This window comes from Rhinatrema bivittatum, chromosome 1, assembly GCF_901001135.1.
Source record: "Rhinatrema bivittatum chromosome 1, aRhiBiv1.1, whole genome shotgun sequence".
Taxonomy (NCBI): domain Eukaryota; kingdom Metazoa; phylum Chordata; class Amphibia; order Gymnophiona; family Rhinatrematidae; genus Rhinatrema; species Rhinatrema bivittatum.
Genome location: NC_042615.1, coordinates 137,973,180 through 137,994,768, shown reverse-complemented (window position 1 = coordinate 137,994,768; position 21,589 = coordinate 137,973,180). Strand labels below are relative to the sequence as shown.

Sequence of the window (21,589 nt, the reverse complement as noted above, 5' to 3'; positions counted from 1 at the left end):
GGCAAGGATACCCTGTCACATGGTAAGGGCAAAGGGGCATCGGCACCATTTTTTTTTAGAACAGCTGATGCCTGGGAACGGGAAATCTCTCCCCAAGGCCCCCCTGGATCTCTCCTCTCCCCGAGGCCCCCCTGGATCTCTCCCCGAGGCCCCCCTGGACCACAAGGTAATTTTTAATAGGTTTTGGGGGGGTCGGGAGGGTGGGGTCGATTTAAAGGGTCGGGTGGGTTTTTTTTTTTTAGTGGCGCGGGCCTCCCTAAAAAAAAAATTAGCGATGTGAATTGGAATCGGAAACGATTCCAATTCACATATCTTAATGATCAGATTTCCCCCCCCCCCCAGCCGAATCTGATCGTTAAGACGATCTGGCACACGATTCACATCTCTAGTTGCCTTTGCAACAGGTCTCCACGCTGATCATGTACTCGTTGCCTCCTGGTGATTTCATCGCGTTCCTGATTCCTGTTCCCTTCGAGTTCCTGTTCCTGGTTTTCTCCATTCCTGAGTTCCTGCTATTTACTTTTCCTTACAGACTGATCTTCTTCTGGACATGACCTCTGCTTTGCCTGACCACGCCATTGATCTTCTCCTGGACCCGACCTCTGCTTTGTGCCTGACCATGCCATTGATCTTCTCCTGGACCCGACCTCTGCTTTGCCTGACCATGCCATTGATCTTCTCCTGGACCCGACCTCTGCTTTGCCTGACCACGCCATTGATCTTCTCCTGGACCCGACCTCTGCTTTGCCTGACTACGCCATTGATCTTCTCCTGGACCCGACCTCTGCTTTGCCCGACCATGCTATTGATCTTCTCTTAGTCCAGACCTCTGCTTTGCCCGACTATGCTACTGATCATCTCCTAGTTCAGACCTCTGCTTTGCCTGACTATGCTACTGATCATCTCCTAGTCCAGACCTCCGCTTTGCCTGACTATCCTACTGATCATCTCCTAGCCCAGACCTCAGCGTTGCCTTGCCACTGCTCCTTGATTGCCACTGGCTCTGACTCCAGCTTGCTCTATGACGTCTCTGCTGTCTACATGCCTGTGTGGCACTTCTCGTGTATAGTGTGTCATCGATCTCTTCAGTTAGTAATAAAGCTAGAAGGCAGTGCCATTATTAGAAGAATAAAAAAGCAAGTCCAGGGAGGAGGGAGGGGATGCATGGCTAATTCATCCTGCTATACAGAAAACACCATTTACAGTATGCAAACTTGCCTTTTTCTCTCTAAGCAGACTGAATTAGTCATGCTATTTGGGAGTCCCAAGCTTAGGAAGAAATAACAAGGTATGAAACAGAGATGATTTACTTCATTGTTCTTTTTTTATTACTCTAAAACTTTTTTTTTTTTTTTACTCCCCAGGGGATTATGGTTTTCTGGTTAAGTACACTTGATAATACTGCCTGTCCCAACCCACTATCTGCGGCTGTTAGCTGGTCTAGGCAGTTATGTGCGGTAAAGGTATGGACTGTGAGAAGTATGCCTGAACAGAAAACCAACATTGGAGAAGGAAATCCCAGAAGCCTCTGCGTGTCTTTGGCCTGCATGGACTGAATGACTTTCTGAGCATGGATATCTGCAGGCAAGCTGGCACCAGACAGGTGATGTCTATTCATAGAGTCACCACAGGGGAGCTTCAGGCAATATTCTCAGGAGTTTGTAATCCACACAGTTACAGACGTGTTGATTGTCTTGACCAGTAAGAGTTTAACAGAACAAAGAGAGCCATGGAAAATGGGCTACACATCCTGGGAAGCCAATCAGGGATAGTTAGGGATGATTTAATCATGCATTTGACATCACAACTTATGTAAATGATTCTTTGGGCAGTCATGCAAGTCTCTAGAACCCTCTATCCTTTTCCTGTATTTGAATGTTACCTATAAAAGAAGGATCACTTACTGTATCCAGAGAGATGCTGGTCAGATTGTAAGACGAAGGGCACCCAGTACCCAGCATCTCCCGAGAACACTTATATTGACTAATAAAAATACATTATACTTTTACTGAGTCTAAGTGTTCTTGTGTCCCTAGCCATAAGCATAGAGTAAGCTTTACAACTGATGACCAAATAGCAGCTCCACATATATCGTCTATGGGTACATTTTGTGGATGTGCAATGGAGGATGCTGTGGCTTGTACCTGATAAACAGAAATGGAACCTAACAAGGGTACTTGTGCTTAATTATGACAGAACTGAATACAATTTATGATCCAGTTGGATATAGTCCTTTTGGAGACTTCTACTCCTAATGAGTTAGGGTTGAATGAGATGAATAATTGCAAGGATTGCTGATCAGGTTCTTTGTTTATAGTAAGCCAATGCTCTCTTACAGTCCAACATATGGAGCAGAGATTCCTTTTTATTCTTATGTGGTTTAGGAAAGAAGATAGGAAATGATATGTCTTGATTGATGTGAAAAGCTAAAACCACTTTAGGTAGAAACTTGAGATGAGTCCTGAGTACTACCTTGTCGTGATAAAATTGCAAGTAAGGAGAGAAGTGAACTAAGGCCTGTAGTTCACTTAGTCTTCGTGCCAAAGTTATTACTATGAGAAAAACCACTTCCAAGTGAGATATTTCAAATGCACAGATTGAAGTGGTTTAAAGGGAGTCTTCATTAGAGCTGATAGTACCACATTTAAATCCCAAGATACCAGGTGTTTCCAGACTGGAGGATGCAGTTTAAAGAAGCCTTTCAATAAATGAGACACTAAAGGGTGAGAAGCTACCGAAGAGTCATTGTCCCTCTCATGATAAGCAGCTATAGCACTTAAGTGGACTCTGACTGATGATATTGCCAAGCCCAACCTGGAGAGGTGAAGCAAGTAATTGAGGATTTCTCTAGGTGCCGAGGAAAAGGGGCAAATGTCCTGACTTTGACATCATTTGGTATATCTTTTTCATTTGAAGGAGTAGTTATGTCTGGTTGATGGCTTCCTTTCTGCTATTATAATTCACTGAATATCTGCTGAGAGTGTCAAGCCCTGTAAGATCTCACCATAAGGTGGAGGGAGGAGTGTAGAGGATGAAGAAGAGAGCCCCCCTCTTGAGTCAAAAGATTTGGGTCTTGTCCAAGATCTAATGAATCGCTTTTGGAATACTATACCAGATAAGTGAACCAGGGTTGTCTCAGCCATGCGAGTGCTATGAGAATCTTGCGAGATCTGACCCAGATCATCTTCTGAACTGTTATTGAGATGAGAGGAATCAGAGGAAATGCATATAGGAGACCTCATGACCACGATGTTAGGAAGGCATTCTGTGTCCTTCTGAGTTGTCTTAGATGCATGGAACAGAACTAAGGAGCTTTCCAATTCTGCTCTGTGGCAAAAAGATCTATCCAAGGACGACCCCACTGTAGAAAGGTTTGGTCTGTCACTGAAGCGTTGAACGACCATTTGAGGGGATGAAATATTCTGCTGAGATGGTCAGCTAATGTGTTTGCTATACCCGATAAGTATGTTGCTCTCAAGGTTATTGAGTTGTTGAGGGCCCACTCACAGATCCAAACTGCCTCTCGCCAGAGAATCCAGGATACCAATGCACCATGCTTATTCAAGTAAGACATGGCTATTTGATTGTCCATATGAGTCATGAGGGCATGACCTCATAGTAGATGTGTAAAGGCCATTAGAGCATATCTCATGGCCCTGAGTTTCAGGATATTTATCTGGTAAGCTAGTTCGTCTTGTGACCACTGACCTTGAGTCTTGTAAGGGAGAAGATGCACTCCCCAACCTTGTGTGAAAGCATCTGTGGTGAGGACTAGAGTGTGGGTTGGGTCTCGAAGAGGAGCTCCTATAACCTCCGGATCTAACCACCAGCAAATATCCTACCTTATGGAGTCTGACAAGGCTTCCATGGTGGACACTGGTTGAAGAAACTGGATCCATTGTGCTTTCTTTCCCCACTGGAGAAAGACTGATACTTCATGCATATCCAGCATAGCTCTCTGCTTCAACGGCAGGGGAGAAAGACTGATACTTCACGCATATCCAGCATAGCTCTCTGCTTCAATGGCAGGGGAGAAAGACCGATACTTCACGCATATCCAGCATTGCTCTATGCTTCAACGGCAGGGGAGAAAGACTGATACTTCACGTATAGCCAGCATAGCTCTCTGCTTCAACGGCAGGGGAGAAAGACCGATACTTCACACATATCCAGCATAGCTCTCTGCTTCAACCGCAGGGGGAATGAAGAAAAGTGGATCTATATACAGACAACAACCAACAAGGACTGAATAACATAGTCTGGGTAAACAAATAAGCATGGGTGTAGCTTGCTTATTGCGGCGGTTACTACCCCTAACTAATTAAGCTAGATATTTCACTTAGATGCAGTTCCAACACTGCTCTCTACATTAATGGTGGCGGTGGAAGGGAAATAGAACCAAAAGGTTAATAAGAGCCAAGAGAAACAGATAAGTATGAGAAAAAAAAAGTGCGAACCTTGCTGGGCAGACTGGATGGGCCATTTGGTCTTCTTCTGCCATCATGTCTATGTTTCTATGTTTCTATGGAGGCATCATATGTGTAGGAAAGTGTGAGATACTACATGGATGGCTGCCACCATGTGACCCAATAGTACAAGGACTTGGTGGGCAGTGACGTTTGATCTGAGAAGTAAATCTGTACACAGATGTTGAATCCGCTTTATCATCTCCTGGGGAAGAAAGGCACAAGACTGGACAGAGTCTATTCTTATCCCTATGGATTGTAGAATCTGGGTCAGTTTGAGTATCAATTTCTCATAGTTGATGAAGAACTCTAGAGACTCCAAGCAAGAGATTGTCATTTCTAGATGCTAACGTAGGGATATTTGCTTGGGGGAAAATATCAGCCAATAATCCAAATAAGGAAATAGGCTAATCGTCTGACGCCTTAGGTGAGCTCCTGCCATAGCCAGACATTTGGTGAACGCTTTGGGATCCATGGATAGACCAAAAGGTAGAACATTATATTGGTAGTACCTGGAATTCACCTGGAAGCACAGAAACTGCCAACAGGAGGGGTGTATTGGAATATGGGTGTATGCATCTTTGTGGTCCAATGAACACATCTAACCATTCTGTTGTATGAACGGTAGGATTAACTTGAGGGATGTCACCTTGAATTTCTCCTTCTGAAGGTATTTGTTTAGGGATCGTAAGTATAGAATAGGTAGGAGATCCCCTGAGCGCTTCAGAATGAGGAAGTATTGGCACTAGTATCCTGAGCTGACTTGGTGCTTAGGAACCAATTGGATGGCCTGTTGCTGGAGTAAGGTCTGGATCTCTTGTTCCAGAAGAGGTAACTGAGAAGCATCCCTTAACAGGCCGGTGTAACGAGGAAGAAAAGGTTGGGAGAGGAAATTCAGATGATAACTTTTGCAGATGATTCGAAGGACTCACTGATCTGAAGTGATGTGGCTCCATTCTGAGGAAACTTTTTGTATTCTTCCCCCTACTGGAAGGTGAGGCTGTGGCTGGGCTTTCTTTGAAAAGATGGTGGAGACTTTTGAAGAGACAGCTGGAAGGGTTTTTGTGGTTTCCTGTTTCTTTATTGTCCTCTAGGTTGAGCTGGTTGAGATTGAGAACGTGGGTGTTGATATGGTTGGAAATGTTGAGATCTGTATGGTAGGAAACTCTTGTATGGTTTCGCTGGCAGTAATAAGGTTTGCAGTATTGCTGATAAAAACTTCTGGTTGTTGCTTGAGAATCTGAAGTCCTGACAGGGATTGAACTGCCACATTTGTTCTTTTAACTTGGCCTCAGTGTCTTTGAGCTTGTTGCTAAACAAGTTATCTCCCATGCAGCGTAGATTGGTTAGCTTGTCATGGACGTCCTCCCTGATGGAGCTAGAATGGAGCCAGGCTATATGTCGAGCAACGATAGCAGTGGCAGAAGTCTTAGAAGATGTTTCAAAGGACTCATATAACCACTCTGAGTAAATGACATAATCCTTCCTGCATGTTGTAAAATGGTTGAGGAGTAAGTTGTTGGCCAGTTTCTGTACATAGAAAGGGCTTTAATAATTGTAGGGACTCGTACCGGTACTGTACTATATAAAATTGGTGCTGCTGTATTCGGGAAGTCTACATTGCACTCTGGAATTTCTTTTTAGCTTATTCATTCAGAAGTCTGTGCTCTTTTAGTGGAGGAGTGGATGCATGGAACCTAGATTTCTTCTCCTGCTTCATTGGCGACTCAACTACCACCGACACATGAGGGAATTGGAAGACTTCATAAGTAGCAGACTTCTGTAATCTGAATTTTAAATATAGTTTCCTAGAAATAGGTGGAATTGAATGAGTGGACTCCCATATCTTAGATAGTACAGAGTCCAACAATTTATGAGATGGCAGAGCCAATGGTTCGGCCAGTACGCCCAGGATTTTTAGGATGCCAAATACCTCTTCCCGAGGGTCAGGCAATTTGCAGACTTCTACTCCTAGTAAGTTGCCAAGCTTCTCTATAAATTGTAAGATCCTTTGAAGGAAAGGAGTGGTCCAGCAGCTCTTCCGGGAAATTGAATGGAATACCAGATGAGCTGTCAGGGGAATGGTCCTGTGGAGAGTCTTGAGGCATTGATTTGAGGTGAATGCTGCTCACTATCTTTGCTTATTCGATCTGGTGATGGTAGTGCCTCTGGAAAGGATGGAGTGCAGGCTGGATCCCTATCTCTGTCTGGGCCAGGGAGATGTGAGGAGAGACCTCTAGATAAAAGGAAGAAAAGAGGATTTTTATGATGGAAGATATCTGATCCATGGCATCTTGTGAGCGACTGGCCTGTAGATCTGTAGAAGGCTTTGGATAATGTAGTCTCACCTGAGGAGAATGAGAACACATTCCTCGAGGCTGTACCCTTGCAGCTAGAATGTTTGAGGAGGGTTGAAGCTCCCAGGATCCCTGTTCTTGTGTAGGAGGTCTATGTCTCGGAAAGAGTTCTTCTTGAAGGATGAACCGCTGAAGGTTTGAGCAGGAGGATAATCCCGAATATTCTGAATGTTTTTCCTGAGATGAGGTTGACTTTGAGCTGATAGAAATAGGTTTTGGAGGAGATACCTGTGGGGGCTGTGACAATATATCTAGTAAGGGGTCCATACTACGTCCAGAGCAAGAAGGGGATCTGCTTCTTTTATAATTAGAATTTTTATTAGAAACCACAATGTACAAGAACACAATGCACAACACATAGCAGACACCTGTGGGCTCTGGTCCCTTCAGGAATTGCTTTTCCTAAGCGAGACATTGGGGGTTGCGAGAGCTCTTTTCTTTCAAAGATGCATGCATTGATGAATCTTTCCGATGCGTCGAAGAGGTGCCATGCATCAAGGTGCGACTGCATCGATGCGTAGTGCATTGGGCAGTGTGTCTGCGCCGATGCGCCAAGCATCGGAGGGTTCGGCACAATTTGTGTCGAGACTTCTCGCATCAGCTTTTGCCCTGTCTGTGACGATGCATCGTTTGTCAAGACAGTAATGGCACATTTTTTATCCGACGCCTTCTTAAACACTTGAATGGACGCATCCTGGCATTTGGAGGTGGATGCACATACTTTGTCCTTGCGCCAGTCTTTCAGTGGCGCAGACGGCACACTTGTATCGGACACTGTGCGGGATGATCCGCAGGTCCGTATTTGGGCTTTTTTGGTGCTGCTTTGATTTCAGGCCCTGTCGTAGCTGGATGTTACTTTCTTTTTAGATCCACTGATGAGGATCTTCTGGCCACGTCATGGGGAATGGATTTTGGTCCCGGGGACGACTGGACGGATCATCCCAGAGAGGGCGTATAACTCCCTGAGGCTGATGAGGTCCTTTCCCAGTCCTGGAAGCTGGCTATCTTTGCTGCTCTCTGCCTCTGAGTCCTGGGAGACATATGGCCGCAGTCTTTGCACGACGCCTGGTCGAGGTCCAGGCCGAGGCAGATATAGCAGTAATTATGATTGTCAGTGATGGACATAATATGTCCGCACTGACAATATTTAAACCCAGGCTTCTTCAAGGACATATTAGCACTGAAAAGTGCTGTTTTGGGGATCGCTAGTGCAAAGAGGAAGAGAAGTAAAAATCTGAAGAGAAACGATGGAGAAAATACATCCGTGCCTGAGCACGGAAAAAAAAAATGAACTGAAGAGATAGATGACGCTCTACATGCAGGAAGTGCCACACAGACGCAGCAGAACAAAAACTTTATCTTGGAGAAGGAAATGTTCACAAGAGTGCGCCGTCAATGACGCCACCCAAATAGCATTGCTAATTCAGCCTCCTTATCGATGGAAAAAATATATTTTAAAAAGGTCACAAAACATTGTATTGCAAGGGTGAATGGGATTTCTTAAAAATATAACATATTGAAGAATGAGAGTAATTGCTTCAAGGAAGAAACCCAAATGCTGTGAATCGGTTATTTACTCTTTCGGATAATAGAAGGACTAGGGGGTACTCCATGAAGTTAGCATATAGCACATTTAAAACTAATTGGAGACAATTCTTTTTCACTCAATGCAGAATTAAACTCTGGAATTTGTTGACAGGGGATCTGGTTAGAGCAGTTAGTATAGCTGGGTTTAAAAAATGTTTGGACAAGTTCTTGGAGAAGTCCATTACCTGCTATTAATCAAGTTGACTTAGAAAATAGCCACTGCTGTTACTAGCATCAGTAGCGTGGGATATACATAGTTTTTGGGTACTTGCCAGGTACTTGTAGCCTGGATTGGCCACTGTTGAAAACAGGATACTGGGTTTGATGGACCCTTGGTTTGACCCAGTATGGCAATTTCTTATGTTCTTACAGTTTTTAATGTGTATTGTTCATTCAAATGAAAAAAATAATAAAAGAGATACTTTGGGAACTATTCTAGGAGTTTCTTTACTAGCTCTGCTGTAATCCTGAGATATACCAATACTGTGAGGGTCTAATATTCTTTGTACTAATCTGCATTTGAAATTTAAGAAAAAAAGTCTTTTCAAACAAAAAAAGTTAGAGGTGTAGACTATGTTCCATGCATTTCTGGATAAAAATCAGTTTCACAGTATCAGAGAAATATATCAGACTGAGGTTCATATATGCATTTGGGAGGAAGATTAGAGCCTGCGTTTATATGTTGTTCTTAATTAGAACCTATAGTCCAATAATCAGATTCAAGTTTGTAGGCTTGACTTAATAGGACAAGGATCCTTGAAAAAATATGATATATTTCAATTTGGGCATGTGGATGGTGCTCTAGCCTTGAAAACATGCCCAATTGATGATAGGTGTAGGAACAGAGATAACACCACAGTGTGATCATGGGGTAATAGATAAGGAGACATTATTAGGGATGTGAATCGTTTTTGAACAATTAAAATTATCGTCAGATAATTTTAAAATCGTCCAAAATCGTTAGAGTGCACGATACAATACAAATGCCCCCGATTTATCGTCAGGGGCATTTGTATTGTATCGTTAAATAGGGCGCGGGAAAACCGGCACACCAAAACAACCCTAAAACCCACCCCGAACCTTTAAAACAAATCCCCCACCCTCCTGGCTCCCGACGTCACGCCGGTGGCCCGTATGAAATAGTGAGGGCAAAGGTAGCGCCGACACCATTTTGAATATTGGCAATACGGCCCGCGTGCAGGAGGTCGCTCCCGGACCCCCGCTGGACTTTTGGCAAGTCTTGTGGGGGTCAGGAGGCCCCCCCAAGCTGGCCAAAAGTCCCTGGGGGTCCAGCGGGGGTCCGGGAGCGATCTCCTGCACACGTGACGTCGGGAGCCAGGAACCAAAATGGCACCGGCGCTACCTTTGCCCTGTCAAATGATAAGGGCAAAGGGCCACCGGCGCCATTTCTCAACGCAGCCGTGGCCAGAGAGCTGGAGATCACGCCGGGACCCCCCCACTGGACCCCAGGTAATTTAAAACATTTGGGGGGGGGGGTCGGGAGGGTGGGGGATTTGTTTTAAAGGTTCAGGGTGGGTTTTAGGGTTGTTTTGGTGTGCCGGTTTTCCTGCCCTCCCCCGATTTACGATTTTTAACGATTTAAAAAAAAAACAAAAACCCACGACGATCAGATTTCCCTCCCCCCCCAGCCAAAATCGATCGTTAAGACGATCGATCACACGATTCACACCCCTAGACATTATATTGTTTCAAGGCTGGAGCACTATGCATGTGCCTAAAGGAAAATAGATCATATTTTTAAGGGCCCTGTAAAAAAAAAAACATTATTGTCTCTGTCTTTTCCAGATTAAGTTTGGATTAGCAAGGATGCTGTTGCTGGACACAGAGTGAGAGATATTCTCTTCCAATTTCTAGGAGGCATAGTGGGGACCTTTAGGACTTGGCATGAATGATATTGGTAGGGGCCTATAAAGGCTCTGAAAGTTTATATAGAAAGTTCTGTACACATATGTCATGTGAATGGCCTAGTGCTTTGATGGCTATTTATTGTGCTAGCAAGTGAGTGAGAACATATTGCATGCATTATGGTGCTGCTCATATCTGTGTAATGAGTGTTATGTAGATATTGACTTTTCCCCTTTATAGAGGTAAATATTAGGAAAAAAGAAACAGTGTTTAACAATGTTTCATTTTTCCTGTACAATTAAATGTAAATTCAAGACTATAAATATTTTATAAAGTTTTATTTGCATTATTTCATAATATAAACTTGCTAACTGAAGAGAGTGTTACAAATCTTTTTCTGTACAAAACATGAATTATAGATTATTTTAAATACTTCTAATTTAGTTTTGGGGACTGCAATGATAATCATCATCTTCATGATGAATAGAACTGCTTCTAATGGAAGATATCATCATATCAACAATTTTCTTTTTTGGATTTTCTTCCAAGTCCGACGTAATTGCTCCCACTTCTGACAGAGTCCATTCAAGCTCTGAAAAGGCAGACAAGATGCTACTGAGCATAATCATAGTTGCAGTAAATAGTTCATAATATAGCTCTATTTGCAAGGCTCAATAAAAATGTTTATAATACAATTAATATAGCAAGTTAACATGTTACTAATCAGTACTGATAATTAAAGCAATGCAGAGTTTCTCTGCAGTAATGACATTAAATTTCTGTTAAACAACGAACCTTGAGTACTTCTATTCCATAATATATTTTAATGTCACATATTATGCAGACAAAATCCTATAACAAAAGTCAAAAGCTTTATTGTATCTCTCTCTGTTTAATATCATTCAGTTTAGCTTATAATATTCTTTACTTATGCTTGCTATGAACACTATTTTAGATTATAAGAATAAAAGATATGTAAACAACAGGGGTGTGCATTCGTTTGCAACATATTGGCAATCCGCAACGTATAAGGCCATATTTGTTGTATTCATGGGGAAGTGAAACGTATTGCAATTCCCCACGAATACAACAAATCTTCACCGAATTATTTGGCCGTCTAAAGGAGCGAATTTAAACAAACCCCCCACCCTCCTGACCCCACCAAGACTTACCAAAACTCCCTGGTGGTCCAGTGGGGGGTCCAGGAGCCATCCACTGCACTCACGCCATCGGCTGCCGGTTTTCAAAATGGCGCCGATAGCCTTTGACTTACTATGTCACAGGGGCTACCGGTGCCATTGGTCGGCCCCTGTCCCATGGTAGGAGCAATGGACGGCCGGTGCCATCTTGTGTTCCTACCATGTGACAGGGGCTGTCCAATGGCACCGGTAGCCCCTGTGACATAGTAAGGGCAAAGGCTATCGGCACCATTTTGATTACTGGCAGCCGACGGCGTGAGTGCAGTAGATGGCTCCCGGGACCCTCCTGACCCCCACAAGACTTTCCGAAAGTCCCTGGTGGTCCAGCGGGGGTCCGGGAGCAAACTCCTGCACTCGGGCCATCAGCTGCCAGTATTCAAAATGGCGCCGATAGCCTTTGCCCTTACTATGTCACAGGGGCTACCGGTGCCATTGGTCGGCCCCTGTGACATAGTAAGGGCAAAGGCTATCGGCGCCATATGGGAAACCATACTTGTCAAGGCTAATATGGGTCTATGAGTATCATGGACCCTTTGTCTTGTTGTAGTTTCACGAGAGTTTTGGCTATTAGCAGTATTGGGGGATACGCATATAGGAGGCCTGTGTTCCAGGGGTGAGCGAAGGCATCCATGGGTAACTTTCTTTGTTGGCTGTATAGGGAGCAGAATCTGTCCACTTTGTGATTCAGTTCGGGTGCAAAGAGGTCTATGGATGGTTGACCCTAGCACTGGAAGATTCTGATCGTTACCACAGGATCCCGTTTGCGGGCCTGGCTAAGATCTGGATGGTTTAGTCTGACATGGGTGTCCCCTTTGCGGTGGTCTGGCTGGTCTCATGTGAGATGTCGGTGGATAGTACTTGCGTGAGCAATAAATGGGTCTTCTGGTATCCTTTCTGGAAGCCTTACGAGCCGAGGAAGGAGGTTCCGTGGAGACTGTGGAGAGCTGACGCAGGTTCTCATGGTGATCTTTTAATTGAGCCACTGCGTCCTGAATCTTGTCACCAAAGAGATTATCTCCCGTACATGGGAGATCAGCAAGCTTGTCTTGGACTTCAGTTCGCAAGTCAGATGCCTTAAGCCAGGCCCACCTTCTGGCGCTAATTCTTGTTGCTGATAAGCGAGAAGCAGTCTCAAAGGAATCGTAAGCCGCCCTTACTTCATGCTTTCCTGCCTCAAGGCTTTTTTGGAGTATGGCATTGAGGGTATCTTGTTGCTGTTGGGAAAGAGTGTCGGCTATTCCCTGAACTTGCTTCCAGAGATTCCTCAGATATTGTGTCATATATAGTTGATAGGCAGCTGTGCGCGACACTAGCATAGAGCCCTGAAAGATTTTCTGACCTAAAACATCGAGGAATTTTTGGTCCTTTCCAGGGGGAGATGAAGAGTAAGGGCGCAGTCTTCTGGCCTTCTTCTGTGCGGATTCAACTACCACTGATTGGTGGGGTAGTTGTGGCTTTTGGAATCCTGGAGTATGCTGGACCAAATACATTGCATCTGTCTTCCTATTTACTGGTGGGACAGTGCAAGGGTGCTTCCATAGATGATGTTGGAGATCCAAGAGTACCTCATTGATGGGAAAAGCCATGATTTCTTTGGGAGCATCAACAAATTGGAGGACTTCCAATGTTTTATGATGTGTATCTTCCTCAGTGACCAGATCAAAAGGGATTGTCTCTGACATTTCCTTTACAAAATTAGCAAAGGAGAGGTCCTCTGGGGAGACCATTTCCTTTCTTCTGGAGGAAATGGTTCTGATAGTATGTCCTCCGTAGAAGTGTCGGTGTCAACATCCTCCCATGGGTCTCTGGCTGAGATCCCAAGGGAGGGAAAAAAGCTGGTACTGCAGAACGTGTTGGCATAGATGGATCCCTCGATGGAATAAGCGGTAGCACCGGTGGCATCAAGGGGAATTGTGGGCGTCTCGGACCCGAGAGCCCCGACAGACCAGGAACTGGTTCTGGCATCTGTGGCAGCAGTGCTGGAAGAGGATTGGAGTCCATGTCTTCGTCTTCCGAAGACCCCGGAATGGGTATCAGGGGTTTCAGAGACTCAGTAGGTTGTATTGGTAGATTATATTGGCAATGACAGCCTAGGCTGGGTCAGAAGGGCACTGATGAGCATGTCCAGGCGGTCGAGCAGTGGTGTAAAGATCGATGGCTCCGGTGTCGGGATGGGGGCCGGCATCGATGGCGGCTGTAAGCTCTGGAGGGCCTCGAGGACCGCCTGTCAGACAAGTATGTCCAGTTCCTCCCTGGAAGCTGGTATGGGTAACACAGCTGCAGGGGGAGGCAGGCTAGGTGCTACTGGTACCTCCACAGGAGTCTGTAGGGGCTCAGTACCCGGCACCGATGTCGGTGGGGATCGCTCGGTATTTCGGGTAAAGAGGAGGTTGGAGGCTTCTCTACCCATGTCCTCTTCGCAATTGGCTCAATAGCCATCAAAACCGATGCGGTGTCGGCACGGACGTAGAATCACATCGGTGCTGGTGCTGGTGTTTCCCTCGGTGCTCAGTCCGGTCTTTCTCCGGCACAGAGGAAGAAGATGCTGATGCCCTAGATGTCTTCGGTGACGGACAGTCACCGCTGCCATGTTGCTCCGGGTGAGATTTTTCGATGGACTTTGTCGATGTTCCTGCCGGAGACGACTGGGTAGATGTCGATGAAGTTAACTTTATTTTGAACAGGGACTCCATCTTGTCTAGTCGGGCACACCTGCCCTTCGGGATCATCTGAGCACAGCTTGGGCATCGACGGACATCGTGTGATGAGCCGAGGCACAACACACAGACATCATGTGGGTCAGTAATTGACATCGTATGTGGACACTCCGGGCACTTTCTAAAACCCGTCACCATGGTGGAAAAAAGGGGCAGTGAAAACGGTCGGAACCGACCAAAAACGGTGGAACTTACTCACCGAGCATTGAGGAAAACGATATTGTGATGGGAGACCCCTATGAGGGAACTTTTTGTGAAGAAAACTTCAAGTTTTTCCGTGAGAAAATTCTCACAGAGCTCCTAACCACCAGTCAAACTGCAGCGCAGAAAAAAAGAGACTAAAGGGAGACCCCTGTGGTTACAGGGATTATGGCATGCTGGGCATGCTCAGTGTGCCAGTCAAAAGTTCTAGAAACTTTGACAGAAAAGTTTTCTGTGATAGGGCTCCATCTGCTGACATCACCCACATGTGAGGACTACCATCCTGCTTGTCCTGGGAGAATATGTCATACCTGACAGGATCCCAGGCCTGCGGGCAGGAAAACACACCCTTAAGCCAGCAGCATGGAATTATGATGTGCCTGCAAGGATTTCAGGTTCCACGGACAGGAGGAAAATGATGGTAACTGGTGAAAGGGAAGAGATGAGGTGTCAGCAGGGGAGGGCTGCGTGAGAGAGAATGGCATGGGGGAGAGGTTAAGTGAATTATATGGGATGAAAGGGAAGCCAAAGAGGCTGAGTGAGAGGGGATGAAATGGAAAGTGGGGTAAGTGAATGAGGAGGAAGGGAAGAGAAGGGTGTTGAGTGAGAGGGACTAGAAGGGAAGGTGGAACAAGAGGAAGCATGTGAATGATTGCACATGTGTGTGAGCATGTGAGAGTATGAGCAACCATGTGTGTGAGCATGTGAGAGAGTGTAAGCAACCATGTGTATGAGCATGTGAGAAAGTGAGGAAGAATGTGTGACCATGTGAAAGAGTGAATGTGTGTATGTATGAGCATATGAGAGATTGTGAGCGAGTGTGTGTATTTGAATATGTGAGCATGTGATAGAGTGTAAGCGAGCATATGTACGTGCATGCATTTTGGAAATGAACATCTGTTTATTAGAATGTATGTGTATATGAGAGACAGTGGACAACATTTGTATGTGGCTCTCCTTCCTACACTAATCCAGGACAATTTCAAGGTGACTAAATCAAAAGTTCCCAGGTATGGAAAACAGAGAATTTTTTTTTTCCTTATTAGTTTTAATGATTATTGGATGTTATTTTATGTATCTTATTTATTTATTTATTTAAGAATTTATATACCGGAGGTTCCTGTATAATATACATATCACCCCAGTTTACAATGAACAGTAACTATCGCTTCAAGTTAGCGGTTTACAATGAACATAGTTAATCCAAGAAACTGAAAATATATATATATAACAATGCTAACAATTAATAAAAAACAATAAATGAAATAACAATTAATAAATAAACAACAATAAATATCAATGACAAAAAATGGCAATAAATAAAATGACAATAAATAAAATAGCAATTAGTAAAATAACAAGAGGGTTAATGAGAAAATAACATGGTTAAATAACAAGGTTATGTGAAATATGCTGGGGTAATCGGATAATATGTGACTGACTTTCTTCCTGCTCTTAGTTCTACGGGAATGCTTGTTTGAATAGCCAAGTCTTAAGTTTCTTTTTGAATGTAGCGTGGCATGGTTCAAGGCGAAGGTCTGGAGGAAGCGAGTTCCAGAGTGAAGGGCCTGCTGTGGATAGGGCGCGTTTCCTCAGCGAAGATTTAGCCGGTTGGGTGATTAGTCTATTTTGATAAGCGCTTCTGGTCGGTTTCATGGATGTGTGTAGTTGAATTTGGAATGTTAACTTGAGCGGCGCGATGTTGTACAAAGCTTTATGTATCATCATTAAGGATTTGAATTGGATCCTGAATTTAATCGGGAGCCAGTGGAGATGAAGAAGGATTGGGGTAATATGATCTCTTTTTTTGGCATTTGAGAGGATTCTTGCTGAGGCATTAAGGACCATCTGAAGTGGTTTTGTGGTGCATGCTGGTAGGCCTAGAAGGAGGGAGTTGCAGTAGTCCAGTTTTGGGAGTATGATGGCCTGTAGTACCATGCGGAAGTCTCTGTATAGGAGGAGTGGTTTTAGTTTCTTTAAGGTTTGTAGTTTAAAGAAACATTCTTTTGTAGTGTTATTAACGAATTTGTTGAGGCTGAATCCACTGTCTAGGATGACTCCCAGGTCTTTTACTTGTTGCGAAAAGGTATCCAGGCTTTGGCTAGCATTAAGAGGTGTGGGTGGGACATAGTTTTCCGGTGCTATAATGAGAATTTCAGTTTTTTTTGTGTTTAAGACTAGGTTGAGGCTGGTGAGAAGATTGTTGATAGCTGAAAGACATTTATTCCAGTGTGACATAGCTTTGTGTAGTGAGTCTTCTATAGGGATGAGGATTTGTATGTCATCCGCATATAGAAAGTGAGTTAGCTTGAGGTTGGTGAGTAATTGACAGAGCGGGAGAAGATATATATTGAAGAGTATCTGCTGTTTTGAAATATTTTATTGGCTTTTGGAAACTTTTTAAAAATGTATATTTGAATTTAATTATATAATGGTATTCTATTCATCAGCAGTCTTCAAATATGTATTTTTTTATTAGTATGGTTTTATTATTATGATTGTTTTATAATTCCTGATTTCATTGTTTTATGAGGAATGGTGGTTTCTTTTTTTCCCAGTTTCCAGTACAGTTTTTGTCTCTGTGTTTATTTTTATAGTTTATTGACACTTTATCCTATATTTGGCAAGGATCTGTCTATGTTCTGGTGTGTGATGGAAGTGGGGTATTTTGCTACTGTATAGTTTCTGTGTAGGATATCTATAGCAGCCTGGCTTGTTCTGTTTTCTTAATAGAAGGTATATTGATGTTTTAGGGCCTGGTGTAATATTTGCAGTGTTGCGTTTTCATGCGTAGGGTTCTTACTTCTTGAGTGCTGGCATTTAGAGTAATTTTGGTAAGGGATGTTTAATATATTGTAATTGTATTTCAGTTTATTCATGGCTTTCTGATGGCCACGTCCAAACCCAATGCACTTTTTACAACAGGCCTATGGATTCCAACTGTCTTTTTTTGCAGGGTTTCCTCATTGTTATCACAGCACTGCATGTAAATAAAACATCCAAGTCATTGTGATATTTTTAGATTGGAAATCTGTAATTTGAATGTCTTTTTTCATATAAAATCTATTATAAATGCATAATTTTTAATTATGTATGTGGTGAGAGCTAATGGGAAGAAGGGGGGGGGGGGTGGGAGGATGAGCGCAAGACTGCAAAGTTCGCCAGGTGCCTAATATCCTTGCACTAGCCCTGAGAGAGTACGCTATGCACAGACCCTTGCCATTCACTTATCTCCCACATTCCCAGGATGCAAATGCTAGGGAAGGTTGGGAAGTTGTTGATAGGGTTCCCAGCTTCCTAGAAATATTATCACTGACATTCTTATCTGGGAACTCTGACCTCTTGCTACCCACTTCCACAGCATTTCCAGTCATCAAAAGGGCCAAACTCCAAGGGTATCCTTGCCCTCCCCCCGCTTCCCAGGGCCATCTTGGTGATTTGACCAGTTTTTTGCTTGGGGGGGCGGGAGGAGTGCCATCTCAGCCTTCGCCTTAGGCAGCAGATTGTCTTGAGCCGCCTCTATCTAAGGGGGTCAGGATGATGGGGCAAGGGGCTCCTCCTCCCATCTGTCGGTGATATATATTCCTACACGCCGCCTTGGTCTTGAGCTGGGCCTTTAGATCACGGTAGCAGCGGACCACCTGTTCTCTGGTCCATCTTATTCCACTGCGCCAGGTTATTGCCACTTTGGTCTTGAGCTGGGCCTTTATATCATGGTAGCAGAGGGCCACCTGCTCTCTGGTCCATCTGATTCCACTGCTCCAGGTTATTGCCTGGGCAATGGTGCACCATATCTGACCCTTGGATACCCTGGATATTTTTGCCATGATGCACAAAAATTGTAATTTCCAACACCTTCAGAGTCCAAGCTTCATGTATATACTTTATAATTGTTTTTTTTTAATTTTTTTAAATGCAAACTAAGCTAAACAACCATTGAGAAAAGGTTCAAAAAATTAATTCAATAAATATATATATGGACGAAGTAGCGGGTATTTTTTGCAGCATAGTTCCCGAAGAGCATGCATTGAGGACCCTGGCAATGAGCATCTCATTGTCCTCGATGATGCACTTCATGGCCCTTAAACAAATCCGCCTTGCTGCCTGATAGGGATGTGAATCGTGTGCCATATCGTCTTAACGATTGAAATCGTGTGGCAGGAGAAGAAAAATCGTGTTTGGCACGATTATTTCGTTGAAAAATCGTTAAAAAATCGTTTTTTTCCGATTAGTGCGCACTAACGGGAGTTAGTGCGCACTAACAGAAATTGATACAATTTGACACTTTTCAGGTCAGTTAAGGTCAGTTTAGGAATGAATATGTATTCCTATTGGCTGCCCTCTTATTTATTCATGTTACCAAGGTTCCCACTGACAGTATATGGGGGATGGGAAATGGAAACAGTTGGTAGCTTGACAAAAAAAGTAATGTGATCAGTCAATGTGACTAGAACTTGTGCCCTGATCCTGATACCAGGGGTGTTGTGATCTTCATGTACACACAGTGCCCTATCCCTATTAATACCAGGAGTGTTGTGATCTTCCTGCACACAGTGCCCTAACCCTGACACCAGGGGTGTTGTGATCTTCCTGCATGCAGTGCCCTACCCCGCCTGCATTACTAGTGAGAGGCTGGCTTCACAGACAGGGGGGAGCTGCCTGACCCTCCCCCATGTCCCAGCCAGTGAATGGTGTGTGGGTGAGGGGAGGGGAGGAGGAGGATGGTGAGGCTGAAACAGCTCCTTCCCTGCATTACTAGTGAGAGGCTGGCTTCACAGACAGGGGGGAGCTGCCTGACTGTAGTAGATTGAATAAAGATCTGATGTTTCTGCTCTCCTCACACCAAACAAAAGCAACACACAAGCAGAGAAGCCCTTCTTATAAAGTTGAGCTAGTGAGTTAAGTAGGAGGAAAAGTAAACATACTGGTGGCCAGTGTGGCTACTTAAAAAATACACTTACCAACAATCAATTACCACATATATTTGAACTGTGTATAATAGTTCCAGCCAGGACCACCTTTCTAAAATGCACAGTGATTGGCAAATTCAACATGCACTAGCATTTCACATGCCTGCTAACAAAAATAATAAACAAACAAGTTCTAGTCACATGAGTGATGATCATCACATTACTTTTTTTGTCAAGCTTCCAACTGTTTCCATTTCACATCCCCCCCAACCATTACCTCAGTGGGAACCTTGATAACATCAATAGATAAGAGCACAGCCAGCCAATACGAATACATATTCATTCCTAAGTGACCTTTACTGACCTGGGAAGTGTCAACACTTTGTTTCATTTTCTGTTGGTGTTCGTGAGTTTCCAGTTCCAGTTCCATTTCCCATCCCCCCAACCATCACCTCAGTGTGAACCTTGGTAACATCAATAGATAAGAGGGCAGCCAGCCAATAGGAACACATATTCATTCCTAACTGACCTTTACTGACCTGGAAAGTGTCAATTTGTATCATTTTCTGTTAGTGCGCACTAACGGGAGTTAGTGCGCACTAACTGGGAGTTAGTGCGCACTAACACGATTTAACGATTTTTAACGATAAATCGTTAGAATTTCTATTGTATTGTGTTCTATAACAATTTAAGACGATATTAAAATTATCGGACGATAATTTTAATCGTTGAAAAACGATTCACATCCCTACTGCCTGATGGATGATTGGGTTGCCACTTCCACTTCTGGAGAAGTGTCACTATACTCACTCTCTGCTTCCCTCCCTCCCCCCTTGCCTGCACCTGTCCTGCCAACTCCCCTCCCCTCTGCCCTCTCTATCCCTAGCCTGCTGCCCTCCTGCCTATCCCTTTCTCCTCCCGCCTCCTCCTATCCCTTACCTCCTCCCTATCTCTACTCCTGTCCCAGTCCCTACTCCTACTACCATTCCTGCCTTCCTCCTCTCCCCTCCTCTCTCCCCATGCTTCTCACACTCCATTCTCTCCAGCTCCTCAGCACCAACACCAGCATTCATCCTCACAACCACTCCTCCTCCATTACACAAACTTGACAAACTAACAAAAGCTTTTACACACAGATACAGACAAGAGACAAAGGTAAAGGGAAACAGATGAGAAACAAACAGGACACCTTACTCAGAACTCACAAAAATCCTCCACTGACCTCCAACCAACTACCAACTCACCTCCTCTCCTCTCTCCCACGCCTGACATACCCTCAAAGAGGAAGCTGCAGGAAGCCTGTATATATAAACAAAAAAATTAACGCGTGGCCTGTAAAATAATGCGCAATGCGTAACATAGCACGCGACATACTACTGTATCATGAGTTGCACAAATTTGCTATGTGATGCGATAAACATTTCCTAACAATGCCCCTTTTTTAATCACAGATGTTAATGTAGCATATTTCTGTTTTATTTATAGCAAACTGATGATTCTAGGCCTAAGGTTGCAAAAAGATAGCATATGGGACTGAAGTCCCAGCCCCGAAATCAGCCGTGTTTTACAGAAATGCAGTCTCAAGGGAGCAGTTTATCTGGTAAAACATTTGAAAATGCAAACGTTAATAACAAAGTAGATGCTAAAGGTAAAGGAGGCAGAGACTAGCTTAAAATATACTTACAGGCAACAATTAAAGACAGTTGGACATCTCAGAAAGTAATACAACTATAAAAACAGCTATAGCAATTTATCTAATGAGGGAAAATACAACACAATTAAGTTAGCGGGCAAAAACAGTCAATTTTAGATCTAATTCTCAAATTGGGAAAAATAACCCATGCTATAGTTACACAATGTTAGGTTCCATATTAGGAGCTACCACCCAAGAAAGAGATCTAGGCGTCATAGTGGATAGCACATTAAAATTGACGGTTCAGGGGCGTGGCTAACGCAGCCGATGAAAGCAGACGCATAGCTCTTGAGCTCCACTCCCCCATGAGCCCGCCGCCCGCTAAAAAGGCAGCGAACCGGGTAGATTTTTTTACAGCTACTCGGGAACTTTGCCCTCAGTGCCAGCATACCTTTTTTTGATGGCTTCCAAACGTAAAACGGCCGATCTTCGGCACTTTTCTTACACTAAGCTACCGCCGGATCCGGAGCAAGATGGCGCCTCTGACGGAGATTTCAGCGCGGGGGACAGTGAGGAGGCCGAGGAGAAGCGCGCGGCGACGCCCGGCAGGGCTGCTGCATTGGCAGATGATTTCCTCACAAGAACAGCGGTAC

At 44.1% G+C, this 21,589-nt stretch overlaps 1 protein-coding gene across 1 annotated transcript in view; it reads right to left on the bottom strand.

Moving 5' to 3' along the window:
- Positions 1-10,623: 10,623 nt before the first annotated feature.
- PDCL2 (phosducin like 2) overlaps positions 10,624-21,589 on the bottom strand; it is a 152,406-nt gene continuing 141,440 nt past the window's right edge. The window contains exon 6 of the mRNA XM_029587420.1: positions 10,624-10,868. Coding sequence (XP_029443280.1) covers positions 10,717-10,868 — 152 coding nt within the window. The 3' untranslated portion in view covers positions 10,624-10,716. The remainder of the gene's footprint in view (positions 10,869-21,589) is intronic.